The sequence below is a fragment of the Ciconia boyciana genome, chromosome 13 (assembly GCF_034638445.1).
Source record: "Ciconia boyciana chromosome 13, ASM3463844v1, whole genome shotgun sequence".
Taxonomy (NCBI): domain Eukaryota; kingdom Metazoa; phylum Chordata; class Aves; order Ciconiiformes; family Ciconiidae; genus Ciconia; species Ciconia boyciana.
In genome coordinates, this window is record NC_132946.1 from 18,181,354 (window position 1) to 18,198,659 (window position 17,306).

A 17,306-nucleotide genomic window follows, 5' to 3' on the forward strand; every position below is an offset into this window, starting at 1 on the left:
GCTCATCCTGCAGCCGTGGGCAACCCCCGCTGTGGCAGGCCAGGCCCCCCGAGCCTCCCTGGTCCACAGGGATGGCCTTCCTGGGTGCCAGGAGGGTGGTGGCCGGTGTCCCCACCCCCGGGCCGGGGCAGCAGCCAAAAGCCAAACAACACTGCTCCTCCATAGCTCATCTTTATGCAAACTGCCAGCACCCCATTGGCCTCCGCTGCCTTCCCATCCCTGCCGCCCTGGGCATGCTGAAGGGTCTCACCCCACGCACCCAGCGTGTCCCCATGGCGATGGGACCCTGGGCCGAGCATCACCCGTCCAGCCGGACCACCGATGCCAAAGCTGGACCGCAGTGTGCCGGGTGCTGTCGCCGCGGCAACCGCCGTCGCCTAGCGCCGGCTGTCTCCAGGTAACCCGTCGCCTAGCAATGGGGGATTTTTCACAGCTCGGGATGAAGAGTTGAAAGTTATTTTTAGCCTGGGCTGCGAATCAATAGGCAGCTCCATTCGCCGCCCCGCAGGATGGACGCGCGGGGGCCCTGCTGCGGCGGCAGTGGGGGCTGCCGAGGGGAGCAGGGTGGCCTGGCTGGCGTGGGGTCACCACCCCGGCACAGCCCCCAGGGATCCCCAGGGCTCAGCCCCCGCCCCGGGACCCCCACCCCAGTCTCAGCCCCTGCCCAGGACTCGGCCTCAGGGCTCAGCCGCTCTGTGCCCCTCCCGCCCTCCATAGGGCTCAGACCCACTGCCCTCCCCCCAGGGCTCAGACCCCCCAGGGCTCACCCCCCCTGTGCCCTCCATAGGGCTTGGACCCCCTGAGCCCCCCCCGAGGCTCAGACACTTCCCAGGGCTCCCGCTGCTCCAGGCCACAGGCAGATGAGGGTGGGCGAGGGCAGGGCCCAACCATGGGGACCCTCAGGCTTCTGCGGGGACCCTCACCTGGCCATGGGGACCCTCACCCAGCTGTGGGGACCATGAGCTTGCTGTGAGGACCCTCATCCAGCTGCTGGGAGCCTCACCCTGCCATGGGGACCTTCTCCCACTAGTGCAGACCCTCGCCTTGCCATGGGGATCCCTGCCTTACCATGGGGACCCTCGCCCTGCCACAGGGACCCTCACTTTGCCATGGGGACCCCTCCCTTGCCATGGGGACCCTCGCCCTGCCACAGGGACCCTCACTTTGCCATGGGGACCCTCGCCCTGCGGTTCCCCTCCTGGCAGCCTCCCTGGGCTCCTCCAGACTCTCCAGGGCCTGTGCCTGCCCTCGGGGGCACCAGCCTGGGGGTCTGGATCCTTGGGGGCACCGGGAGGGGACAGAGCCCTGCTCATGACCCATTCAACACCCGGGGTCCCTGGGGAGGGGCTGGGGGTATCCCCGCATGCCCTGGGGCTGGGCTGGGAGTTGAGGTGAGGCTCCTCAGCTATTTTTTAAAGACGAGGTGGGTGCCTGTGGGTGCTTGGCTGGGCGGGAAAGCTCCCCACGCAGCTGCAGTGGGATGGAGAGGGACTGGGGACCCCCAGCCTCTGAGCAGCCCTTTGGGGTCCCAGCCCTCCCTGAGCCCCCCCTTTTGCCTTTCCAGGGGGGTTTCTGCCTCCAGGTGTGGACCAGCCTGGAGCATCCCTGCCCTCACTGTCACCCACCCACGGCGCAGGGTGGAGGGTGTCCAGAGCCACCCCATGGGGACCCTTTTGTGGGCATGGGGGATGCCCCGGCTCAGCGGGGAAGCCCAGGGACCTGCTCAGTGGCGGGGACTGCCCAGGAAAGGCAAAAGCTCTGCTGAAGATGGGTGGCCCAGCAGGGAGGTAGAGGATCATCAAAAAGCACAACGAAGGAACCAGCGTCCCTCCTGCCACGGGGGGACGTGGAGCCCCAAAGCCCCGGGTGCCCCGTAGGTGGCAGATGGGTCTGGGGCCTCCCGGTCCCCACCTGTGACCGCACAGTGTGAGACCCCCCTGGAGCACACGTCCAGCCCCGGGGACCCAGCGCAAGGCAGACCCGGACCTGTCGGAGCGGGTCCAGAGGGGACCACGGAAACGGTCCAAGGGCTGGAAGAACCTCTCCTGTGGAGAAAGGCGGGGAGAGGCGGGGTTGTTCAGCCCGGAGAAGACCTTCCTGCAGCCTGTCAGTAGATGAGGGGCTTGTAAGAACGACGGAGAGAGGCTTTTCACCAGGACCTGTAGCGACAGGACAAGGGCTGCCGGTTTTAAGCTGGATAGAGGGTGGATTTAGGTTGGATATAGGGAGGAAATGTGCTGCGGGGAGACGCTGGAGCAGGTTGCCCAGAGGAGCTTCCCATCCCTGGAAGTGCTCAAGGCCCGGCTGGCCGGGGCTGGAGCAGCCTGGCCCAGCGGGAGATGTCCCTGCCCAGGGCAGGGGTCGCACCGGGTGACCTTTGAAAGTCCCATTCCGCGGGTCGATGCTCTGCCCCGCTGCGGGACGTGGCCCTCCCGCCCCGGAGACCCCCGGGACCCCCCAGCCGGGGGCGGAGGGCGGAGCAGCCGCCGTGCCCGCGGTCACAAGAGGGCACTGCGAGCCCGGGCATCCCGGGGCCGGAGCGGGGCGGGGGGGGGCCGGGGCCGGGAGCCCGGAGCGGGCCGGGACCCGCTGCAGCGGCCGGCGGCTTCCCCTGCGCCCCTGCCCGGGCAGCTCCCGGGGGGCTGCCGGCCCCCAGCCCCGCCAGCCCCGTGGGGCCACGCTCCCTGTGGCAGCCGGGGACAAGGGGGCACGGCCAGGGGACGCGGTGGGGCTGCTGGGCACGGCCAGGGGACGCGGCCACCGGCCAGGGCTCCCGAGCACGGCTGGCAGCCCGGGGACGCGGCATTTCGGCCGGTGGCAGCCCCGGGAAAGCCCCGGGATGCTCTGCCCCATGGGGGGAGCGAAGTGGCGGGTGCTGGGGGGGGTTTGCCGGGTCCCAGGTCAGCCCCGGCTCCGGTGGCTGCTCCGAAGGGGCTCCTGGTCCCCTGACGGCCGGGTCCCGAAGGCAGGGGTGCCGCTGGCCCAGTGGCCATGTGGAGGGAAGCCAGGGCTGGCCACGGTGGGTTTGTCCAGCTGGCGCCGAGGTCTGTCCCGTAACACCCTGTTAAGGTGGATCGGGGCGCTGCGCACCCGGGCTGTGGCGGGGGCCGGGGGTGCCGGCTCGCCGCGGGGTGCTGGGGGGTTAGGGCAGGCTCACTGCCCCCTGCCCGCGGGGACGGGGGCACCGGGCTCCGTCCTGCAAACAGCCACGTCCCACCTCCCCGCACCCTGGGGTGTCCCAAGGGAAAGTCCCCCCAGGGTGCTGAGCACCCCACGGGGGAGAGGATCAGCCTCGGTGGGGTGAGGTCCCTGCCTGGGGACACCAGCGCCTGGTGGCACTGGTGCCACCCCACCTCTGGTGCCACCCCACCTCCGGTGCCGCCTCGCCTCCGGTGCCACCTCGCCTCTGGGGACCCGGCGGAGGCTGTTTGTGGGCTCCCTGGCTGGATCCCACGCCAAGCTCTGAGCCCAGACGGCCCAGCTTCCCCATGGCAGTGCCGGATCCGGCCCCGGGGCCGCGTCCCCCCACGCGGGGGGTCCCTGTGATCCGGGTTGGCCTGCACAGCCAGGCCTCGAGCCCAGCCACCCTCCGGCAAACCCCGCACGGCGGCTGGCGGTCTCTGCACGAGGGCCGGCGGTCACAGAGCCCCCCGCCCTGACACCCCCGCCCTGACACGCCGACACCCCCACCCTGACCCGCTCCACCTTAACCCGCAGCCCCTCCGGCCCCTCATTTTCCACGGATTCCAGCAGCTTGACTTCTTTCAGCATCATTTCATGGCCGGAGGGCTGCGAATCCCCCTCTCCCCGCCTGCCCCCCGTCGACCCCTCCCCTTCCCCCCTTCCCCTCTTTCTTTCCACCATCCAAATTTACAATCCCTCATTTCCATTCCGCTCCACCCTCTCGCCGGGGACTTTGTTCCCGGCCTGTATCATCCCATCCCAATTGTTCGGTGTTTATTTCAAACATTTTGGCGGGCTGTCACTGGATGGAAACTTAATTAATTGCGGGGTTTGTGGTGCTGGCACAATAGCGGCTGATGGGAGGGGGGGGGCGTGTGATAAAATCCCGAGGGGCAAGTCTGGAGGGGGCAAGTGGGGGTTCGGGTGTGCGTGCCCCCCGTGCCAGGCCCACCGCCACGCGCCTCTGCTTCCCCTGGTTGAGAAAGTGCCCCCGCGGGGAGCGGGGTGCTGCTGGGGGCGTGGAGTTTATATGGAGGGTGGGGTGTATGTAACTCTTGGGGTACACAGCTCGGGGGGGGTGTAACCCAGAGGGGCTGTTGCCTGGGGTGTGCATGGCCTGGGGTGTGCACAGCCTGGGGTGTGCATAACCACGGGCGTACATAGTTTGGGGTGCCTGTACCCTGGGGTGCGCGTACCTTGGGGTGCGCGTACCTTGGGGTCCCTGTAGCCCGGGGTGTGCGTGGCCTGGCGTCTCCATAACCGTGGGCGTGCGTGTCCTTGGGTGTGCACAGCCCGGGGTGTGCACAGTTGGGCTGTACCCCTCCCGGGGCGCCTGTAGCCCGGGGTGTGCACAGCCCGGGGCGTGGGTAGCCATGGGTGTGCACAGCTCAGGGTGCTCACACGCACCCAGGGGTGCCGGCAGCCCGGGGTGCACCCGCGGTGCCCCAGCCCTGCCCCCCGGCCTCAGCCCCGGCCCCCCCCCGGCCGCCGCAGCCGGACCCCACCCGCCGCACCCCACCCGGGGAGCCCCGGCGCTGCCGACCCCGAGCCGGGGGGGTGGGAACGGCCGCCGGGAGCCCCGGGGGGGGGCCGGGGATGCCCGGGGCGGGCACTGCCGGTGCCCCCGGCGGGGAGGGGGGCGGGGGCCGGCCCCGCCCCGCCGCCGCCATTGGCGGAAAGTTTGGGGCGCGGCGCGGGGTGGCGGCCCCGCTCCCCCCCGCCCCCCCCCCCCCCCCGGTGCGGGCAGCGGTGCGGGCAGGGCTGGGCAGGGCCGGGCAAGGCCGGGCCGGGCCGCCCCGGGGCCGCCGCGGGCGCGGCCATGTGGGCGCTGCGGGCGCTCTGCCTGGCCGGGCTGGGCGCGGCGCTCGGCGGGGCCTCGGCGGATCAGTGCAGCTGGAGGGGCAGGTAGGCACCGGGGGGCAGCCCGGGGCGGGGGGGCCACGCGCGGGTCCCCGGCTCAGCATCCCCCCCGCTGCCCGGTTCGCAGCCCCCCCCGGGAGCTCCCGCCGCACGGGCAGGGCAGGCTCGGGCGGGGGCTCGGTTGCCCCCCGGCCCCCGGGCAGGCAGCGGGGAGGGGCTGCCACCACCTCCGGCATCCGTGGGGCAGACACGGGTGGGATGCTGGGTCCTGCGCCTGCCTCAGTTTCCCCGCTCCTCGGTGCGGCTGCCTCCCGAGGGATGCTGGCCCCGGGGTGCCAGGGCCGCAGGGCTCCCCGCCTCTCCGGGAGCCCCTTTCCCCACCCGTGAAACGCAGCCCTGCGGCCGGTGGGGCCTCTCGCCCCTCGCCAGGGCCCGGGACGCCGCTGGCCGCGGCGGGGAAGGCGCCGAGCTCCGGAACAAAGAGCCGGGGCCCGCCAGGAGCGGCTGCCGCAAGCCCCACGCGGGGGGCGTGGGGGGCCACGGGGACCACGCAGCCACGAGCAGCATGGCCGGGACAAAGCATCCCCATGGCCGCCTCCGCTCCCTCCAGCCTGGCTTTCCCGCGTGTCCCCCCACGCCAAAAATGCAGCAGGCAAGACGTGGCTCCAGGCACCGTTTACACACGAGCCCGAATCCCGCGAGGGGGTGGGGGGGGGTGTAACCCCCCAGCACCCACTGGGGATCCCCCAGAGCGGGAGGATGCAGGGGAACAGATGACCCCGGGGCCGTGGGCACCCTGGCTGGGGTGGCTTGGGAGCCGACCCCCGATTCGAGAGGGGCTGTGCTGCCGCAGCCCCCGCCTGAGCATCCCCAGGAGGGTGCCAGGAAACACAAGCACCCCCGAAATGATGCGCTTGCGCCCCAACTTCGAGGCATCAAGGGGTTGGTGCTAGTCCTCCCTGTCTTCACCCCACACGCCTCTGCAGAGGTGCTGCTCGGGAGTGCCGGGGTGCTGCGGTGCCGGGGGGGACACGGGCTGGGGGGTCCCCGTCACCCAGGGGGTCCCGGTTGATGGGGGGACCCCCGGTTGATGGGGGCTGCTGTGCCTCGCAGCGGGCTGTCGCAGGAGGCAGGCAGCGTGGAGCAGCTCTCCCTGCACTGCGCCGAGGGCTCGCTGGAATGGCTGTACCCCACGGGGGCCCTTCGCCTCCGCCTGGCTCCCCGCCTGTCCCCCGCTGCCGCCGCCACCAAGGGCAGGAGCCCCCGGCACGTCACCGCCTGCGTCAAACCCTCCGGCACCTTCCGGGGGGCTCAGCTCTACCTGGAGAGGGAGGGGGTGCTGGAGCTGCTGCTGCCGGAGGCCCCCCGACCCCGCGTCCACTGCTTCAGCTGGCTGCCCCGGGAGAAGGTGGCTCTCTTCCTGCAGGCCACCCCGCACCGTGACATCAGCCGCCGCATCGCCGCCTTCCGCTACGAGCTGCGGGGGGACTGGCTGGCCCACCCGGCGCTGCCCGCCGCCAGCCTCACCGGAGAAGGTGAGCGCCGAGCGTCCCGGGCCAGCCTGCCTCAGTTTACCCGGTGCGGCTGCCGCCTCCCTTGTCAGGGTGTCTCTGGCCTGTGCGGAGGCGAGAGGATGGAGGGGCCAGATCCGGGGTGGTCCCCCCAAGGCCGGTCACTGGGAACCACCGTGGTGACGGGTGGTGACGGGCTGTGCTTGGCCGTTGCAGGGGCGTGCCGGCCGTGCAACGACACCGAGATCCTGATGGCCATTTGCACTAGTGACTTTGGTGAGTGCAGCCTCCCCGGCTGCTGGGGGGGTCCTGGGGCTCCGGGGGGAAAGAAGGAAACTCAAACTCGGGGGGGCAATGGCCCCCAGGCAGCCCTGGCCTCCCCTTCCCAGGCCGGCCTGGCTTGGCCTGCAGCCATCAGTGCCCCAGAGGCTGCTGCGGGATGGGGATGGGGGCAAGGATGGGGTTGGGGATGGGGATGGGGATGGGGACGGGGATGGGGACGGAGATGGGGATGAGGATGGGGACGGGGATGGGGATGGGGAAAGGGACAGGGACAGGGACAGACTGACACCCCTCACTGCCTTCCCCCCACAGTGATCCACGGCAGCATCCGGAGCGTCTCCAACGACGTGGAGCTGCAGGAATCTGTCATCGGGGTGAGCGCTGCCCGCATCCACCGCCAAAAGTTCCCCCTCTTCCAGGCAGGGGGGCGGCCGGGGCAGCCAGCGGGCAGCATCCGCACCCCGCTGCGCTGCGGGGTCAAGCCAGGCCCCGGCACCTTCCTCTTCACGGGGTGGCTGCATTTCGGCGAAGCCTGGCTGAGCTGCGCGCCCCGCTATAGGGACTTCCAGCGCATCTACGAGGGGGCGCGGCGCACGCGCCAGAACCCCTGCGAGTTCCCCGTGGACTGAGCGGCTTGGGGAGGGCAGCCCGGCCCCGCGGGTGCTGGGGGGCTGGAGTCCCGCAGGCAGCGAGAGCATCCCCGGGGGGACGCAGGGCAGGCATGCCAGCAGGGACGGTGCCCGGAGGGAGCATGACACTTCGGTCCTCGCTGCGTAGCTGGGCTCCGGCAGCACCCACTGCCAGGCTGGGGGGGTCCCGGGAAAATCCTGCCAGGAGGGAAGGGATTTTCCCACGGCGCGCTTGCCCGTGGTCCCCAGGGACCTGCCCGGGCGAGGGGTGCAGCGGCGTGGGGCAGTGGGTTGGGGGCTCCCTGGGGCTGGGCTGCTGTGGGCTCAGGGTGCTGCATGCTCAGGGGATGCTGCAGGCTCGGGGTCACTGTGGGCTTGGGGACGCTGCATGCTCAGGGGATGCTGCGGGCTTGGGGACGCTGTGGGGCGCGGTGGGTCCAGCACAATGGGGCAGCCGTCCCCTGCGCCGGGAGGGCTCGGTGGCGGGTGGCCATGGCAGTGGTTGGCCGAGGTGGCAGGGCCGGGGACATGGTGAGCACGGTGGGGTGTGGAAGGGCCAGGAGGTGGATTTGCAATGTCGGGAGTGGAAGTGGGAGCACGGCAGTGGTGAGCCTTGCCCTGGCCCTGCCTGCAACGCAGGGCACAGGCAGGAGCTGCAGGGCGGGTGCCGAGGAAGAGGAGCGAGTCCAAAGGGACCGAGGGGGATGGCGAGGCGGGAGGAAGGCTGGCGCGGGGAGCAGAGGTGTCCCGGCACGGCCGGGGCAGGACCAAAGCACTGATGCAGGAAGGTGCCGCAGGAGCGGGAAGGGGTCGGGCCGTGCCACCCGTCACTGCCAGCCCAGGGCCGTGGCCTCGTGGTGACTGCCGGATCCCGCCATGCTGGGTCGCCGGCGGTGGGGCACGCCGTGCCAGCCAGGGGACATTTTTGACCGTGGGGGTGGGGGGCATCGTATGTGCACTAAAGTTATAATGATACCAAATTTGTGACTTTTTTTTTTTTTTATAAACTAAGCTGTATTTGTAGCGTGTGCGTCTCCTGTTTTTAAAAAGCTGAGCGGGATGTTCACCAACAGGTGCCACGGGTGAGTGCCGGTGCCGGTGCCGGTGTGTGCCACGGCATGAAGCTCTGCCTCCCCCTGCACCAGCACCAACTGGGGGGCTAGAAACAGCCCTACTATTTATATATCTGTCTTTCTCTAGAGAGAAATGTTGGTCTTTCTAAATGCTGCATCCCTGGTGTTCCCCGGGGTGGGTCAGTTTGGGGTTCCTCTCCCTGCCAGCACTGAGTGAGTGGGGCCGGGGGCGGTGCTGGGGGCCGCGTGGCCCCGTGCCGGGTGGGTGACCCCACCAGCGGAGCTGCTGTCAGGGCCGATTCTCATCAGAGCCGCCGGCCACAAGGCCTCATTGTGCCGGGCTGCACGGCGCCGGCTTCCCAGCCCTGCCCGCTCCCACCCCGCCACTGCGCCCTCGACGGGGGCTCCAGCCCTTGGCCTCTGGCTCCCGCTCCTCCGGGCTGCCCAGGCGTCCCTGGCTGGGGATGGGACATGGGACCCCCAGCCAGGGACCTTTCCTCCCCATCAGCAATGCCCACAGAGTCTCAGCGCTGGAAAAAACTCATCCCCCTGAGCCCCCCGAGCCCCCCAAACCACCCGAGCCAGGGTCACAGCAAGCATCAACTTGCGCTTTAATACCTTTTCAATATTATTTCAATAACACCTTTTCAAATACCACTAGCCAGGCTGAACCACCAGGTATTTGGTGCCGCCGCTGACCATAACACACTTTTACTTGCCAAGAAACTGTTTCCAAAGAGTGCTGGGGGCTTCGGAGTTTAATTAAAAATATATATATGTGTGTATAAAATGATCTGGTTGTGATAAGATCCTGCCTGCAAGCTCGCGGCTGCAAGCCTGCCTGGTGGGTTCAATATGCAACGCGTTTTCCCTTGAGAAGAGTTCGATGCTTTTTTTATGCTTTACTGCCAAAAGGCTGGTGCTCATTTTGGGGCCAGGCTGGGCCCAAGGGCAGGATCTGGCCCTGGGGGAGGCGCGGTGCTCCACGCCGGGCTCTCAAGAATGCCAGCATCCCCCCGGATTTTGGCGGTGGGCAGGAGCCAAGCGAGGCAGGGGGAAGGGGGAAGGAGTGGGAAACCCAGCGGAGGAGGAAAAATGAGGTTGGAAAAGCAATAAACGAGGTGCAAAGGGAATTGTGCTGCCCACGGCATCCTCCGTACGCCGCGGGGATAGAGCATGGCTGCTCCAACCCCGCCGCAATCCAGCGCATTCCTCTCGGCTAAATTATGCCATTTAATGCGCCGAGCATCCGGCGGCTTTCTGTCCAGCAGCAGAATCTCTTGTTTTTCTTCAAATCTGTTTATTTGGCCAAACCAGCTCATTCTGCTGTGGCGGAAAGGGCTGTTATTCTGCTCGTTCTCTGCTGCAGAGGTTTTTGTGCTGTTTTCGGTGCCCTCTGCCCTGTGTCAGGTTGGGTCAGCCGCCCTCGCTTCCCACGGCTGCCGGCTCCTGCGGCGGCTGGGCTGCAGCCAGGGCACAAACGCTTCCTACAGGAGTGTCCCACAGGGGGGACCAGGCAGCCGGTGCCTCAGTTTCCCCACTGCAGGATGGGGATAACAGCCCTTCCCCACTGCCTGGGGCTGCCGCAGCACCAGGCAGCATCTCATGGCCTCGGCATCTCCATCTCCTGGTAATCTGAGCATCTCCCCAAAAGCAGAGTCTGGCCCCAGCCAAGCCAAATTCCCGCCTGGCCCCTCCTGCCTCTTGGCACAGAGGGTAAAAACACAATGAGCCAAACTCCGTCCTGGTTAATATTTCCTCCGCAGGATGGAAAATGTGGTGGGAGGCAGCACAGCACGGGGGGAGAGCGGGCCGGGGGCCACGGCGTGCTGAGGGCTGCTTTGGGCCGACCACATAGGAGCCGGGGGTCTCTGGAGGGGCAGCCGGAGCCCATCCGGGCTCGGAGAGAGGGGTTGCGATGGCGAAGGGCCGCGGTGGCACCCTGCGAGCCCAGGGAAGGGTCCCCCCTGCGGGCATCGTGACGCCCACCCGGCACGGGCACGGCCGTCTGCAGCATCCCCGGGGAGGATCCCCAGGGATCCGCATCCCCCACGCACCCACCCGCCCCCCACGAGGGTGGGTTTGGGGACGCCATGGAGAGCAGCTGCCTCGGTGGAAATGTGCCCAGGGAGATGCCCGGGGCTCCTCATCCGTGGAGCCAGGCAGCCGGGCAGGGGACACGCGGGGAACCCTCCAGGGACTGTGGAGCCCTTCGGTCACGCTGCCCGTGGGTGCCCACACCGGGACGGCAAAGCGCAGCGCGGTGGCACTGACGGGGCGTCCCCCGGTCCCTGTCCCCATCCCCGTTGCACAAAGGGAGCCGCCGTTTCCCGCCACTCCACACCCCCCCACGCCCCCCGGCCCTTCTCCCCCCTCTCCTGCCCCCTTCGCCCTCCTCCTTCCCGGCTGCCGGATAAAAGCCCGAACGTGTGAATCGCGGGGCACAAAGGGGAGGCACAAAGGCGGCCAGCCCCGCTCAGCCCTCCCTGCGGCCCCCGGCCCCGAGCAGGGACCTGCGGGCCTCCCGTCCGCCCCGGGGATGTCCGGGCAGTCTGCCTGCCCTGCCTGCCCTGCCTGCCCTGCCCGCAGCGCCCCGAGGCCCGGGAGCTGGCATGGAGCAGGGGAATGCCCCTGGGACCAGGGGGTCCCCAGTAGGGTCAGCACGATGCCCCTGGGGCCAGGGGATGCCCCACAGGGTCAGCACAATGTCCCTGGTGTTAGGGGATGCCCCATACGGTCAGCGTGACATCTCTGGGGTTGGGAGATACCCTATAGGGTGAGGATGATGCTCCTGGGGCCAGGGGATGCCCTATAGGGTCAGGATGGTGCCCCTGGGGTTAGGGGATACCCCATAGCGTCAGGATGAGGCCCGGGGGTTCGAGGATGCCCCAAAGCGTTGGGTGATGCCCTGGGGCCGGGGGACGCCCAGCAGCAGGTAGGATGGGGCAGCCTGGGTGTCTGCGTGCAGCAGCAGAGGAGGGACCGGGGCACAGCCCCAGCCCCGGGCAGGACAGAGTGAGCTCTGCCCCGCGGCCCTTGGCGAGATGAGAGGTGAGAGCCTGGTGACCCCGAAGACACCGACACCACCCCAACCCTGCCACCCCTCGGGGAGCTGTGCCCCAAAGCCTTGGGCTAAGGGGCTGCTCCAAGCCCCCCTCTTTGGCCCGGCCAAGGCTGATCTGGCATCATCCCTGTGCCGGGCAGGGATGCTGGGGGCTGGGGCAGGACCCTGGCCCGCAGCGGGGCCCCCGCGGCCCCTCACCCCAGCTCTCCCGGGCTGCCTGGGCCGGGCTGCCGACAGCTGGCGGGAAGGAGCTTTCCCAGCGCATAGTGACAAATTCCTGGCGGTCAGGGCTGCTTTGCAGCCGCCGCCGCCCCGGCGGGGGGAAGCTGCCCTGGAAAAAGGCAGATTAAAAGCTCTTTGGCTCTGGCGGCACATCCCAACTGGTCCCCTTGCACGGCCACCTGCTCAGCCCGGCACCCCGGGATGCTGCCGGACACCCCGGGGCTGGGGCAGAAGGGGATGCTGCCACCCCCCGCCAGCCCCGGCCAAGTCCCGGGGGCCCAGCAAGGAGGGCTCAGCCCTGTCTGGGAGTCGCTTCATTAATTAATTTGCTCTGCAGCATCACGGGGGGCCCTGGGCTGCCCCAGGGACCAGCCTGTGCCCATGGACCATCCTCCTCCTCCTCTGCAGCAGCCGCCCCCCAGGCCCCCCTCTTCCCCAGCTCCTATTTCCCGATTTTCTGCTCACTCTCAGACTTAACCGGCTCCACCTGCCAGCGAGCACCAGAAAATCGGAGCAATCCCTGTGGCCCCCGATTTGGCTGCAGCCATGCTGGGCCCTTTGGCGGGGTGGGGAGGGGAAACAGCCCCGGGCAATATTTCTGGGCTGTACGCAGTGTGTAGGGACGGCTTTTTCTCCCCAGTGGAGCCCCATCGCTGCTCGGGGGATGTGTTTAACGGGGTCTGGTTGTCATTAAGCACCCCGAGCTGTATGCCTTGGTTTGAGGGTAGAGCACACGTGTGCATGTGCGTGCATGTGTGTGGGTGCGTGTGCATCCCAATTCCAAGGGCGGAATATTTGGTTCCCACAAATAAGGGCGAGATCGGAGCAGAAACCCGTGCTTGCCTTTGGCAGCTCCTCCCTTGGCTCGCTGGGAAAGGGGGTTTCCAGGCGGGCTGGTTCCGGGGGCTGCTGGCTGTGCTGCCCCCGGGACCGGGGAGGTGGGAAGCCCGCTCCCCAATCCTGCTCCCCCACACCCTGAAGCCGCCGTTCCCACGCTGGGGCTGCCCACAGGGTTTCCTCCTCCACCCGCAATCACGCGTGGACAGCTGGTGATGTCCCCTGGGACGCCAAGGAGCGCGACGAGGCTGGTGGCCCTGTGGCAAGGGCATGGGGTGCCACTGGCCATTGCACAGACCCCCAGAGCCATCCCCGAGCTCTCAGGGGACACCCCGCGACGGTGCTGGAGGGGGAGCCCCGGGGAGCCCGGCAAATATTGACCCAAAGAGGGAGCAGGGGAGGAAGGCGACGGCTGTGAAATCCCAGGCGAGATGATGATGTGGCAGCAAGCGCCAGCGCGGGCAGGGAAGCTGCCTGCCCTTTGTGCACCCGCTCCCCTAATTGAGCTGTTATTGTTCCCGGGTTGGGTTTGTTTTGTGGGGTTTTTTATTAATTGCGGGTGGGCAGGGGCTGCGGGGGCCTGGCTGCCCTCCTGCTTCCCACAGGCTGGAATTTTCCCACAGTTGCCGCTCCCTCGCAGCAGGGAACCCACCGCCCGCACGTCCACGGCATGCACAGCCGCGCACAACCGTGAACAACTGTGCACAGCCACGCACAACCGCACACAAGCGTGAACAACTGTGCACGGCCCGGCACAACCGCACACAACCGTGCACAGCTGTGCACAACTGCACACAACCATGCACAACCGCGTACAGCCGCACACAACCGTGTACAGCTGTGCACAACTGCACACAACCATGCACAACCGCGTACAGCCACACACAACCATGCACAACAACACACAGCCGTGCACAACTGTGCACAGCAGCATACAACCATACGCAGCCATGCACAGCCGTGCACAACTGTGCACAGGCACACACAACCGGGCACAGGCGTGCATAGCTGTTCACAACTGCACACAGCCACACACAACCGTGTACAACCGCACACAACCGTGTACAACCGCACATAGCCGCCCACCACACACACACCAGCGAACAACCGCATGCAACCGTCCACAGTCCCGCACAGTCGTGCACAACTGTGCACAACTGCGCTCACTGCACAAAGCAGCGCACAGCCGCACACAGCCCTGCACAACCACGCACAGCCCTGCACGACCACGCACAACCGTGCACAACCACGCACAACCGTGCACAGCCGTGCATGGCCGTGCCCAAGCGTGGACAGCCCTGCACGACTGCACACGACTGCGCACAGCCCCGCACAGCCCTATACAGCCCCGTACAGCCCTGTACAGCCCCATACAGCCCCGCACAGCCCCGTACAGCCCTATACAGCCCCGTACAGCCCCGTACAGCCCTGTACAGCCCCATACAGCCCTGTACAGCCCCGCACAGCCCTATACAGCCCTGTACAGCCCCGTACAGCCCCGTACAGCCCTGTACAGTCCCGCACAGCCCTATACAGCCCTGTACAGCCCTGTACAGCCCCATACAGCCCTGTACAGCCCCGCACAGCCCTATACAGCCCTGTACAGCCCCGCACAGCCCCGCACAGCCCTATACAGCCCTGTACAGCCCCATACAGCCCCGTACAGCCCCGCACAGCCGCAGCAGTCGCTGCCGCTCCCTCCAGCCCCGCACAAAGACCCGCCGGCTGGGGGCGGTGCGGCCCGAACCCCCCGGTACCGGCAGCCCCGGGGCCACTCCCCGGCGGGCGGCGGGGCGGGGAGCGGCGGCGGCGGCGGAAGGCGGGCGGTGGGGCCTCCCCTTCCGGCAGCCATGGAGCCGGAGGAGCCGGGGGAGGCGGCGGGGGGGCGGCCGGGGGGGGAGGCGCTGGGCGGGCGCGGGCTGCTGGAGCTGGCGGTGGCCAGCGGGGTGGCCGCCTGGGCCACCTGGGCCGCCCTGCTGATGCCCGGCTTCCGCCGCGTCCCCCTGCGGCTCCAGGTACCGCTGCCCCCCGACCCCCCCCCGCCGCCCCGCGGGGACCCCGGCCCTGACCGGCCCCTCTCCCCAGGTGCCCTACCAGCCCTCCGGGCCCCAGCAAGTGGCGAACGCCCTGGCGCTGCTGCGGGAGCGCTCGGGGAAGACGGTGGATCTGGGATCGGGAGATGGACGGCTTGTAAGGGCGGGCAGGGGGGTGCTGGGGGGGCTTGGGGCTGCCCCGGAGGGGCGAAGGGCAGGGAGGGGGGCTGCGCTCACCAGGAGGGCGGCTGGGAGCCCCCGCACCCGGCTGCTGCCCCGCTCCGGGCTGTGGTTCTAGCTGGCCCTCCTGGCTATGGTCCTGGATGGTCCTAGGCAGCCCTGGGTGGTCCTGGAAGGCATCACAGGCAGGAGCAGGGTGGGACCGACCACTCTAGGAGGAAAGACCAGGACAAGCCTTTGCACCTGCAAGGTGCTGAGGACCCAGGTCACCCTGCCCATGAGCCAGCAGGAGGGAGCGAGTGGAGCTGGGCAACAGCCCCTGCCCCCCAAATTGTGCCCCAGACTCAACACCGAGGTCCCTTTTAGTTGCAACTCTCTCTCTCTCTCTCCAGGTGCTAGAGGCTTATAAGCAAGGTCTCAGACCAGCCGTTGGCTATGAGCTCAACCCCTGGCTGCTGTGTCTCTCCAACTACCGGGCCTGGAAGGCTGGGTACCGCGGGAAGGTTTCCTTCCTGAAGAAAGATCTCTGGAAGGTAACAGCATCCCGAGGGGCTGGCTGTGCTCGGCGCTGGCTGTAGCTAGGGCAGGGCCAGGGCTTGGTCTGCATCTCCAGATGCTTCCCTGATGGTTGGTTGCTCCTTCCCTGACCCATGCTGCTCCTGGGAGGTGGAAAAACTATCCTCCTTTCCAGGGAAACGCCAGCCTGGGCTGCTGGTTGGACAGGCAGCAGTGCTCCTTCTCAGGGCAGCTTTGAGAAGAGCTCTCAGGTGCTGCTGACATGTGGTGGCCTTGATAGACGTGCTGCTAAAGCTGGCATCAGGTACCCGCAGCCTGACCGGAGAAAACCCAGCAGGGAACGTGGTTCTGGGACGATGCTGGAGGCAGGTGTTTTGCAAGAGGCGCTGCTTTCACACCCAGCTCCTGGTCACACCAACACATCCCTGTCCCACACGTTGTGGGGCAGCTTTGCTTCCTCTGAGGTTCAGAAGGTCACCCACAAAGCACTTGGCCACTCCAGTGGTTCCCCCACCGCTCCCCCTCTGCCTGTTGCTTCTTTCATTCCCCTTTTCCTTCTCTTTTAAGGTGAATCTCTCCGATTGCTACAATGTGATCGTATTCCTGGCCCCCAGCGTGGTAAGTTGGTCTCTGGCACCCTGACTTGTTCTGAGTGAGCTCGAGGGAGGGTTTTCTTAGAAAAGAGCAAGAATCAGGGACAGTAGCAAAGATAATAACAGACCAGAGGTAAAGAAAATCCCAGAGTTGCTCGTGCTGGAATAAAAAGCCAAACGGGAGCATGTTTTCCAGCAATGCAGCCTGTGCCCATTGCAGCTGATGGATGTGACCCTGTCTGGGACCCTCTTCCACACGTCTTCTGCTGCTCTGGGAGCACCGTCCCCATGTTCCCCGCGGTGCTGGTTACCTGGCACTCTTCCCAGTCACCACAAGTGCCTGTTACAGTCCACGCTCCACTGTCGGTCTCAGTAAGGCAGAGCAGGGAGCCTTGCGGAGTGCTGAGACCTGCAGCAGCGGTGGGCATCGCTGCGAGCGAGCGGTTCGGTGCTCAGCACCACTGAAATTTGGTCCCAGTCCCAACCATACAGAGAGCTAGTACCAGCCCTGCATTTTGGAAGGGTCTTGGGTTCGTACTGCCTGCTTGGGATTCACCAGCCATGCCGAGAAGCTGCCCTGGGATCCTTGGTGGCACTGCCACTACGTGACTTTCCTAAGGCCACCTGGCCCTGGCTGTCTCTCTCTCTCCCCAGAAACCTCCCCTAGCTGCCAAGCTCCTTGCAGAACTCCCTGATGAAGCCCGGGTGGTGGCTGGACGCTACCCCTTCCCCTCCTGGACCCCCACCAGCACCCTTGGGCAGGGGCTGGAGCAAGTCTGGGCCTATGACATGAAGGAGGTGCGGCAGGTGGCGCAGAGCCGCGCAGAAGGAAGCCCGGTCTAACAGCAGCGTCGTTAAGCCTGGCATTAAGGGTCAGCAGCGGTAGGGGTCAGAGCCTCTCCAGCCCTTGGGCTCAGCTCAGGACAGCAGCGAGAGGGCTGCTTGGCCAGGCTTTTTCCCGGGGACTTGCAGGGTGGTGGTCCCTCCTTGTCTCCAAAGAGTGGGCAGTTTGGGGGAAGCAAGGGAGGGGAAAAACAGATCTAGAAATCCTGGAATTATCACAGGATTTAAGGGCTAAATCTCCAGTGCCTCTTTCTGTATGTTTGCTACTTTATTTCTAGTTAATTTTTCAAAAATAAACATTTGGACGGTTCTTCCCTTGAGACTTTTGCTTTGCCTTTGAGCTGCAGGGTGCTCCTGGAGCCAGAGCAGCTGCTGCTCCCAGCCTCAGGCTTTGCTCTGCCATCCCTTTGAAGGCAGCTCAGGAGGGAGTTTGTCCAGCTCACCTCCTGCTGACAGATCAGTTTGGCCCTGCTCACCTTA

General features: G+C 67.1%; 2 protein-coding genes across 3 annotated transcripts; both read left to right on the plus strand.

The window, feature by feature from the left end:
* Nucleotides 1–4,932: 4,932 nt before the first annotated feature.
* METRN (meteorin, glial cell differentiation regulator) lies at nucleotides 4,933–8,401 on the plus strand. Its single transcript, XM_072878100.1, has 4 exons — nucleotides 4,933–5,088; nucleotides 6,157–6,578; nucleotides 6,771–6,830; nucleotides 7,149–8,401. The coding sequence occupies exons 1-4, from the start codon at nucleotides 5,003–5,005 to the stop codon at nucleotides 7,463–7,465; spliced, it is 885 nt and encodes a 294-aa protein (XP_072734201.1). The 5' UTR covers nucleotides 4,933–5,002; the 3' UTR covers nucleotides 7,466–8,401.
* A 6,094-nt stretch (nucleotides 8,402–14,495) lies between these two features.
* On the plus strand, nucleotides 14,496–17,140 carry ANTKMT (adenine nucleotide translocase lysine methyltransferase). 2 transcript variants are annotated; one of them, XM_072877955.1, is made up of 5 exons: nucleotides 14,496–14,676; nucleotides 14,747–14,851; nucleotides 15,267–15,407; nucleotides 15,958–16,008; nucleotides 16,638–17,140. In XM_072877955.1, the coding sequence occupies exons 1-5, from the start codon at nucleotides 14,512–14,514 to the stop codon at nucleotides 16,824–16,826; spliced, it is 651 nt and encodes a 216-aa protein (XP_072734056.1). In that variant the 5' UTR covers nucleotides 14,496–14,511; the 3' UTR covers nucleotides 16,827–17,140. The 2 variants fall into 2 exon arrangements, with proteins under 2 accessions (XP_072734056.1, XP_072734060.1); XM_072877959.1 differs by lacking the exon at nucleotides 14,747–14,851.
* The last annotated feature ends 166 nt before the right edge of the window (nucleotides 17,141–17,306 follow it).

Excerpts from the sequence above, each read along its gene's own strand:
- METRN (XM_072878100.1), top strand. The coding sequence starts at position 5,003 with ATGTGGGCGCTGCGGGCGCTCTGCCTGGCCGGGCTGGGCGCGGCGCTC. Across the intron at positions 5,089-6,156 it reads CAGTGCAGCTGGAGGGGCAG|CGGGCTGTCGCAGGAGGCAG; the intron begins GTAGGCACCGGG and ends TGTGCCTCGCAG. Across the intron at positions 6,579-6,770 it reads CGCCAGCCTCACCGGAGAAG|GGGCGTGCCGGCCGTGCAAC; the intron begins GTGAGCGCCGAG and ends TGGCCGTTGCAG.
- ANTKMT (XM_072877955.1), top strand. The coding sequence starts at position 14,512 with ATGGAGCCGGAGGAGCCGGGGGAGGCGGCGGGGGGGCGGCCGGGGGGG. Across the intron at positions 14,677-14,746 it reads GCGTCCCCCTGCGGCTCCAG|GTGCCCTACCAGCCCTCCGG; the intron begins GTACCGCTGCCC and ends CCCTCTCCCCAG. Across the intron at positions 16,009-16,637 it reads TATTCCTGGCCCCCAGCGTG|AAACCTCCCCTAGCTGCCAA; the intron begins GTAAGTTGGTCT and ends CTCTCTCCCCAG.